The sequence below is a fragment of the Rhamphochromis longiceps genome, linkage group LG13, assembly GCF_057381845.1.
Source record: "Rhamphochromis longiceps isolate RC_006_pf linkage group LG13, R_longiceps_female_GT1.1, whole genome shotgun sequence".
Lineage (NCBI taxonomy): Eukaryota > Metazoa > Chordata > Actinopteri > Cichliformes > Cichlidae > Rhamphochromis > Rhamphochromis longiceps.
The window spans coordinates 13,879,403-13,888,863 of record NC_140569.1 but is presented as its reverse complement, the minus strand read 5'-3'; the positions used below and the strand labels follow the sequence as shown (position 1 = coordinate 13,888,863).

The 9,461-nt window shown below is 39.4% G+C and overlaps 1 protein-coding gene across 1 annotated transcript; it reads right to left on the bottom strand.

The window, feature by feature from the left end:
- Positions 1 to 6,380: 6,380 nt before the first annotated feature.
- LOC146655486 (G protein-coupled receptor 26-like) lies at positions 6,381 to 9,253 on the bottom strand. Its single transcript, XM_085427759.1, has 3 exons — positions 8,296 to 9,253; positions 7,648 to 7,761; positions 6,381 to 6,982 (listed from the first exon to the last, which is right to left on the bottom strand). Exons 1-3 carry the CDS (start codon positions 8,967 to 8,969, stop codon positions 6,706 to 6,708), a joined length of 1,065 nt encoding a protein of 354 aa, XP_085283885.1. The 5' UTR covers positions 8,970 to 9,253; the 3' UTR covers positions 6,381 to 6,705.
- Between the last annotated feature and the right edge of the window lie 208 nt (positions 9,254 to 9,461).

Below are 9,461 nucleotides of genomic sequence, written 5' to 3'. Positions count from 1 at the left end.
GGCACAGTTAAAGTCACCAAAACATTACCATATCCACATGATGCCTTAAAAGTGGCCAAGCAGGAAATCACAGAGTGCTGTGGAGTACTCTTTAAGAAGCAGTGATAAACACCTGGAGCAAGCATTTGTATTTAAATAGATTAGCTTTATTATTCACTTGCAAATAAAAGCTTTGTGGTTACACCTTAATCTTTCTGCTGCCTTGTCTTGAATTTTGATGAGGAATAAAAAATGTGGAGCATCTTTTACCCTCTGATCTATTTTTAAGAAGTGTAGAAGAATTCCCACCTCTGGAGCTTTCTGTTTGATTCAGGGCAACATTACTCAGCTGTGTGTGTGACTCAGACAAGAAGAAGCTGCAGGAGAAAGAGGAAGTACTTGAAGTGAGGTCTCATGTTTCCTTTATCATACCCTCCTGTCTTTTCCTGTCAAAATTTAGAAATGCACAGATCTGAAAGAAGCATATATCTCTTCAAAACATGCATGTTTAATTGATTGCACAGTGAATGCACCGTGAAACTCTTTGATTATTCTGAGGACGGTGCCGGTAGTGTACTTCTCAAAGCTGGACAACAGTCAAGGTTTGCATAAAGACCAAATGGGGTTACAGTAGGTTCATTAGTGCTTTTATTGCTTTGACTCTGGAACAATGTGGTTCTCACGTTGTACCATGTGCTAGCAAGATAATGTCTGTACTTCTTAATTAGAGCTTGTGTGTAGCACATGAAAATCATACCACAAATGCCCTTTGAAAGAAGTCTTAATAACAATATCTTATAGCTACAATAACACTTTTGTGGGGATTGCATTAGCAGATGTTTTTGTCTGAAGTCATGGAAAATTTGTTTTTTGATATCATTCTTTTCAACAAACGCAACAAAACAAACAAAAAACTTTTTTATTTAAACTTTTTTCTAAACAAAAACATTTAAAATATTGCATGTTTTTACGAACACTGTTTCTCAGGAGACCATAAGCCTAAAACTGGATAAGTGACTAAGAGAGGAGATGGATGGATGGATAGATGGAGTGATATGATTTAGTGATGTAGAGCCATTCCAGAACAACGGGAAATCTGAGTGAATAAAATTACCCTAAATTAATGTGTTTTTCCAGTAAAATAAATTGACCAATTTTCCGATATCATCATGATGACTTTTATTTAAACAAATAAATAAATAAAACTTGATCCTTTTGTGTTTATGATCATTGAAAATTGAACTATTTGATGGCTTGCCAATGTATTACACAGGGTGACTGGTCTCGAGAGGATGAATGCCACTGACTCCTGTGGTTATACAGCACAATCACTAGTCTGAGTTGACATTTGTGCTTCAGAATGAAATGTCTATTTTGGTCTCTATTGGATGGATTACAATTCAATTTAAGGTGGACAGATATGGTCTCTGTTGGATTTGGTGACTATGTCACCCCTCCCACTGTCTCCGAGGTGGTCCTGGCCTACTCTTGATGATGACTGGTTGACAAGGGAGGGTTATAAGCCACTGCAGTTATCCTGGGGCTTCCAGGTTGTAAAAGCTGGCCTAGATGAATTGCTGTCTGTCTAGTTCACTCAACCTTTTTGGTGTTTGTGGTGGTTTATGTTTGATAAATTATCTTTTAATGAAAAATAACATCTTGTGTGGATTTGTTTCTTTTCACACAAGAGTTCACAGGACTTTGGAATCCTGTGAAAAACTAAGTACTCCACATAATACAATAACATGTAGAACCACTTGTAGCAATAACTTGAAGCCACTGCGTTACTTTATCAGTCTGTCGTATTGTCGTAGAGGAGTTTTTTCTTTACAACATTACTTCAGTTCATGGAGGTTTGCAGGCATTTGTTTATGAACAGCTTTCTGAAAGTCCTGGCATTTCAATCAGCTGAAGTCTTCACTTTGATTGTGCCACTGCAGCACATTGAGTCTTTTCTCCTTCAGCTATTCTGTGTGTTTGGGATCATTGTCCCATTGCATGACACAGTTTCAGCTAAGCTTTAGGTGTTGGACAGATGGCCTCACATTTGACTCCAGCATATTTTGCTACTCATGGCAAAACATGTCATAGACACGCTGGTCCACCTCATTCAATTCACCCTTTACTAGCTTAATCGTTTCTGCTTTTTAAGGACTCTGGGATGCACTTTTTATGTTTTTTGCTCACTACCGACGTCTTGGCTTTAAATATATTACCTCTGTCTGCTGGTCTCTTCTAGATGCGTCTCCATTTCATGTTTTGGAGAGGCAAAGTGTGAAATAGACACGAGGAACGGGCATGTCTATAACACGTTTTGCTGTGATACTGGGTTGTCAGGTCATACCCCAAACATCACCCCTCCACCACTGCCTGACAGTTGGTAGGAAGTGTTTGTGCTGATTTGCTGACACGGTGCTGTGCATTAAGCAACATTGTCCCAGAAATTATGTCTTTTGTTCAGATGCAACTTTGAAAAGCTAAGCAACGCTGGCATGTTCTTTTAGGAGAGATGAGATTTTCTCCAGCCCTTCCAAACAAGCCTTGCTAGTTCAGCCTTTTTCTGTTATACTGTCATTAAATTTAACCTGCAAACTAAGATCTGACCCAAATGTAGACGTGGGTTTTTTGTAGTTTCTCTGAGTATTGTCTGACCTTTGGGCTAGTCTGCTGGGATGTCCACTCCTGGGAAAATTGTAGTAATTTGTTAACACACACCAAGATGCTCCACACTAACAAAATGCCAAAACTAGTGGTTACACTTACTGATAATCAGTTAATTAAGTGCATTTAATTAGCAGGACCTAGCTGCTACTGACCCTCAGTTACTGCTCAGTAATGATGCTCTTTATTTTTCATGGCACTACGAATAAAACTTTCTTTTTCACATGATTGCAGCTTGAGCCAGTTTGTGAAAGTGACCTCTTTGACCACTCATCTTAAATCATTTTTTTATAGTTTAAATTTGTCTCACTTTGGAAAAGCAAGTGGGCATCAGTATTCAGTTAATGCTCAAAATATGCAGATACATAAACAGATATTGGCATGTCCATAAGCAGTAGAATCAATGTTTACATGCTGAACAGATGGCTGGAGCATAACAGACTTGTAATGCTATTAATTTAATATTTGCTTGACATTTTTGCTGCAGACGTGAACACGCAGTGTGGACTTTGTCCTTATGGTGAGTTATCCATGGTATCAAAACAAATAACTCTTGCTGCTCATTAATTTTATCATGTGAAAAGCTTTCAAATCAGATTTTTTTTTAATTTTTAAATTTTGAATTATTGCCTTTATAAATTTGTGGAATGTTAAAATTAACCATGAAGTCCTTGAAGATACTGAAAACAGTAGCATGAGGTTTTCGCTTGAAGGCAGTGATACTCTTTAAACGTTTCTGTAGTGGTTTGGGGGACAAAAAATATAAATAAATAAATAAAAAAACCCAGGGGAAAAAAACAAAACAAATGCGGCATTCCTGGACAAAAATAGATGGTCTTTTTATTACATCTATGAGCAGGGCAGGCTGTTTGCTTAAGGGCATGGGGAAAACTTTGACATTTAAGACCAACATTCCCATGATTCACATTATGTGGTTTGTCTGGTAGATTTACTGGAAGAGATTAGGATAAACTGCTATATAAGGAATACTTGGAGATTAAAGACAAAGAAAACTAGAGAATAGAGGCCTAGTGAGACAAGGGGACATAATAGAAAGTCATGCCTTCATTATCATCATTATCTGCTGTTTTCCTCGGATATGTCATGTTTAAACATCTACGGATACTGTATGTAAACCCTTCTATGTGCTTCTGCAATTAATGAGCAGATCAGAGGGAGCTCACGGTGAAAGATTGTCTAACAGAAATTAAAAAGATGAGTCAGTTACGTTTTCTCAGTGTGTGCACGGTGATTCTTTTCTTATTCAGCTCGCTGTAGCTGCTGCTGATTAAAAGAGGTTGCAGCACACGGGTGACTCCAGCTACTGTGGCAGTCTTGCACAAATTTGACAGCCAATTTATTTTGCTACAGTCTTTTAAAACACCCGTGTGAAATGCCACATTTAGATTGTAGTGGCTCTTTAGCTCTAAAACTTCATCACTGCATATTTTCAGGAATTTAGAGGTCTGGCATGTTTGCATGCTTTTATGAGTTATTAATATTTTGTTTATGAGCTTTGTCCTTTATGATAAATTTGCACACACATACTGTATTCTGTGTAATCTCCTGCAATCTACTTCTACTTTACTATTGTGGTATGATGACCTGTTATAGCTTGTTCAATAAACTCAGACAACACTGTAAAGACGGTGACTGCACTGACATTTTAAATTGAGCTTGATCAGTTTAAGAGACCTGACATAATCTGATCAGGAAGTCAAATTTGTACAGCGTTTAAAGCTCACATAAAACCATAAATCCTTTGATACTGAACTGAATTTTTACCTCACATGGTCGTAAATGTTTTTTTTTACACAAACAACTTTTACTTTGTCGGAGTGGGAGAACTGTAGCGAGCGCCACTCCGTCGTGCCCTGACACTCGGGTCGCATGAAGTCATCCAGCAAACTCATGTTCTTCTTCTTCCTCCTCTGCTTTCTTGTCCTTCCCATGCACAGTGACTTAATCGCTAGGTCTGTACACAGCATTTCGTGTATGGCAGGTTTGTGTCTGCCACTACACTACCCACTCACTAAATCTCCCAGGGAGATGTGGTATGCACACACCTCCAGACTGGGGCTCCTTCCAAACTCACTGAATACTTTCAGCTAATTGCCCTCGCTTGGTGTGCTTCACAGTGATATGGTCAGCTCATCTTTTGCCCTTTTGGTGAATAATTCAATTTACTGGGGGCAGTTTTGTCTTATGACAAGACATGATTGTTTCAAATTTTTTGATTCAATTTGTTTTGCATTGGATTTAAGTAGGATAGATGACACAGATGGAAGGGACCTTTGAAAACTGCCACAGCATTTGGCGAGATAATGCCTACTTCCATCCTTTTTCGTGGCTTCTTTTATTCTTTTCCCACTCCTTCTAGAAGCTCTGCAATTAAGAAAGCCTTTAACTTTCAATCCTGATGCTTTTGTATAAAGTCTTTGTTCTGCTGCCACATCAACAGCAGCAGTAGTGGGAGGGACCCTTAAATGATTTTTCGGGTTAATTATTATTTCTCCATGACTTAATCATCGTGGGAGAATAAAGGTGTTGGAAGATTGGTGCTATAGTAAAGCATTGTTCAAGATCAGATTTGCTGAATTCTCTATGCATCATCTCAATAAAAATACAGATGATAAATGTTTAAGAAGACAGCTTGGCACAGTTTCAAATGTCAAAATGCACAGCATTTATTGTAATATCATCACAAACGTATTAGCAAAATTCAGACACAGTTTTGACAAAAATAAATAGATTTTTTTTTTGCCTTTTAAAGGCTTCATATTGTCACAGTAAAGTAAAAACACAACATCCTGATTAGTCAGTGTTGTCTTACAACACAGATATCGCACAGCCACTCATATGACATGAGCTCAAATGTTAATTACACATTACTGAATAGCTGCTACCACATTCAATAACATTTCACCTTGTGCTGCCTTACGCAACCAAATAACGAGGTTGTATTACAAAATAAACGTTACTTACAAAACGGACTACTTAACAGGATTAAAATCACACACTTTACCATAACACAACCATTGAGAAAAGTGTTCCCTCTGTTGAGTTGTGATTCAATCAGAGACTTCATAGGCACTTTAGAAGTCAGGCCTCACAGTTATACTGTACAGTATTTTCAATAAAACTATCAGTGTGGTGCAACACAACTTTAAAATATCATCTGCTTTAAATGATTCCATGAACACATGAAGTATTTAATCCAGCTTTCTTCATCATGAGTGAGGTCAGAGGTTATGCTTGAATTTCAGTCAAGACATGCAGCCATTCGCTTTAGGTGGAACACAACACTTTGAGCATCTTTTTCCAAACAATATAACTTATAAATACATCGATTTGAGGTAATCAGATACTTCTGTTCCTTCGTTCTGCATTTTGGAGATGGGGCGCTGTTCACGTGCGCTGCAGTTTGTGCCTTTGAAACAGTCACTAGATTACCATGCCACAGCAGTCTAGGTATTTCACACAAATTTACCAGAATGCTACAAAGCTATATCACGAAAAACAGGTCCAAGACCTTTGCAGAAAAAGATGTACACTTGTATTAAATCCTCAATGCCATTAAAGTCTACAAACGTAGCTGGCCTACATCCCCCTCCCCCCCCTCCCCACAATAAACCTACTCTATTGAGAGTTAACAAATAATAATTGAAAAACACATCTACAGTAAGTAGCACTGTGTGACATGCTTCTTGTAATCACGAACATGGGTATCTGCTGTAAATAAAGAGATGTCACTGTCAATAACGGTCAATGCATTTTTGCATTCAGGAATACAGATGCGAAAAAAGCAGCACAATCTGAGCATTTAGCTATCTAAGTCAGAAACGGTGGCAAATTAATAAAGTATGGAGATGCGGAGTAACACATTGCTGGTTTTGGTCTTTTCATTGAATTTGTTCACAATAAAAAGTACAAAATATCTTGTCCCTTAACAAGTAATTACATGAGAAACGTTTGATATTATAATATCACTTTTTATGTTATCTCAAACTCAGAAGAAAATGTCAGCATCCAAGATCAACACTTCACCTGTCACTGTGTTGACGTTCACTGGCCGAGGGGTTTTTCGGTCGGTGGTTGGACATTGTTGGTTGCATTGGAGGAGTTGTCACTTCTCCTTGCATTGTTCTCTATCCTGAGTGAGGAGGAGTTGAACGTGCTCCTCTTGAGGACTTTGTTTGCCAGAAGGCTGCAGGTTTTCCTGTACTGGTGACGCAACAGTGAGTAGACAAATGGGTCGCTTGCTGCCTTGGTGTAGGCCAAGCATTTGGACAGCACACCCCAGTGAGAGTTTATGGGTCCTGGGATGAAAAGCTCTACAATTCTACCTCAAACAGAGAAAACATGGGAAGAAAAGTCACATACAATTGATGGACAAAGTGCAGCTTCTTACATGAGTGAAATGGAAGAAATCTACAACACTTAATGAATCTCCACCAGTGCCTCAGTACTGTGAAAATGTCATCACTTCATTTCACTTCACTGAAATGTCATCACTATGTTCGGGAATCTGAACAGATGGCTGTGGCTTTTGTGGATTCTCAAGTTCTTGCAAATGATGATTTCTTTTTAAATTCCTATTACATCAAAATAAAGGCTGGACAAACCAGCAAGAGCATTTTTTTTTGCACTTGTTATTAACAGCAAGTGCAAACAGTGAGTGCACGTTATACTGTAAAGAATTAAGTAAAGATGTAGTAGCTTAAATATTTAAAATATTATCGTACACATACAGTAGTTACCACCATCTGTATTGCTGTACTTGATAAGCTTTTGATCATTAGCTGTAGTCCAATATCTCCTTGATGCCAGTTGTTAAAAATGTATTTTTAATCTTTTGATTCAAAATGAAGAAAAATGTACGAAACCTTCACATCTTCTGGTGACAGTATGGTGGTAAATATCTCTCACAAACATGGATTCTGCTCCCACCCACCCACACACACATACACATCCACAAACCATGCAGCATTATACATCGCTCGTCACCTTGTAATGACATAAGGCGTGAAGCACACCATAAATGTGCCGATGAATGTACTGATTTTTTTGGTGGCCCTCTGCCTCCTCCGCTTCTGTTCATCCAAGCATTTCTGGCGTACACTGTCAAAGCACACAGGTAAGATTATCTCCCTTGTATGCATTACCAGAGACATGCAAACATAATTAAGCAGTCAAAAGAGAAGACATATGAGGCAGACTTGAAGAGAACAGTACACTGTGCACTGTTATCTAAGACAATTACATCAGAGATTCTCACACTACAGAGATAAAAAGAAAATATACAAAGAGAGAGCATTTCAATTCTGTTACTAGGAATCAAATGTGGTTATTTTATTCAATCAAATGGCCAACATTTGATTACAAATTTTGATAGACATTATCAATATGATGGACAGCTTTATAACAGCTAGTGAATCTGTAAAGATTCTGTTTGATTTAAATAAATGCACTAAATAAAGGTTTTCTTATATAATCACAATTTGCTGACAGAATGATTTAACCTCCAAAGTATCCAAATGATTGTTTGACACACTGGATAACATAAATAACAATGGGTGGAAATGTTTTATTAAAAGACACATGTATTAAAAGGACAGGTGGATTAGAGCGAATGCATCTCTAATGCTTGTTTACCTGGGGTGGATATCCACAAGCAGCACCAGTGTCTGCATAGTGATGACGTCGATGCGTTTACAGTGAAACCTCGCAACTTTGAGAACTTTGAGATACGTTACACACAGCACGATCAGCGTGAGAAGGAAAGTGAGAGAGTGCAAAACCACGGTGAAAATGATGAACTGCGTCCCGGCTCCCTTCGCTCTCACACTGCACAGCGTGCACGATGCGTAAAGGTGGTTGTAGCCGACCCAGGAACGGCAGGTAGCCACCGTGGAGAAGCAAAGTGAATGTATCCACGTGTATCCTAGAGCTATCACTGCATCCCGGTGCCGTATTCTTGAGTGGTAGCTCAGCGGGAAAACCACCGCCACCCATCTATCGATGCTAAGAGCTGCCATGGTCAACATGGAGTTTGTGGTGAGAAAAGTGTCGAGGAAACCCACAATTTGACAGAAACCGCTGCCCCCGGGGTGGCCCGTGGTGATGAGCCCGATCAGAGTTAGTGGCATGTTGGACACGCTCAGCAACAGGTTGCAAAACGTCAAATTGAGAATAAAAAGGCCGGGTACCTGTTTGCGGATCTCCGGATTGTACATAAAGCAGATCAGCACCACAACGTTGGACAGCAGCGACACGACAATAATCCCCAAAACCAGCACAGAGGCAACTATGTCCGCTGCGTCCATCATGCTTCCTCTCAGAAACCCAGACTTTTGAAAAGTGCATCCATAGTCCTGATGCGAGCTGTCATCGTGAGTTGTGGACACAACGTATATGAGTCCAACAGATGAACATGCTGCTTACCCTCACCGGTATACGAACGTCTTCATTACACGAAGCTACTCTTCCAGCAGCGTCGAAGATGGGGTTGTGGGAAATTCGCACAGAGACCGCTCACCTTGTTACTGTGGGGGAATTTAGAAGTCTTCTTTACTGGAATGGGGTCACAGTAGGAGGCTGGTTCTCTTGCGGCGCTGCGGTAGTTTTTTCAGTGGTCATGTCACTGGTCTCACACATCGGGGGTTCCTGCTGCGCAATTGCGCACTGACATGATGGACGGCTTTTTTTAAGGACAAAAAGTGCTTAAAGCAGTCGCTGTGTTTGAGCACTTACAGTCTATTGTCTTTTACTGCCAGCGTCTGAAGCACGCTGGTGCACTCGTTCAAAAATAGCTTTTTAGT

Excerpts from the sequence above, each read along its gene's own strand:
- LOC146655486 (XM_085427759.1), bottom strand. The coding sequence starts at position 8,969 with ATGATGGACGCAGCGGACATAGTTGCCTCTGTGCTGGTTTTGGGGATT. Across the intron at positions 7,762-8,295 it reads CTTGTGGATATCCACCCCAG|TGTACGCCAGAAATGCTTGG; the intron begins GTAAACAAGCAT and ends GTGCTTTGACAG. Across the intron at positions 6,983-7,647 it reads ACGCCTTATGTCATTACAAG|AATTGTAGAGCTTTTCATCC; the intron begins GTGACGAGCGAT and ends TGTTTGAGGTAG.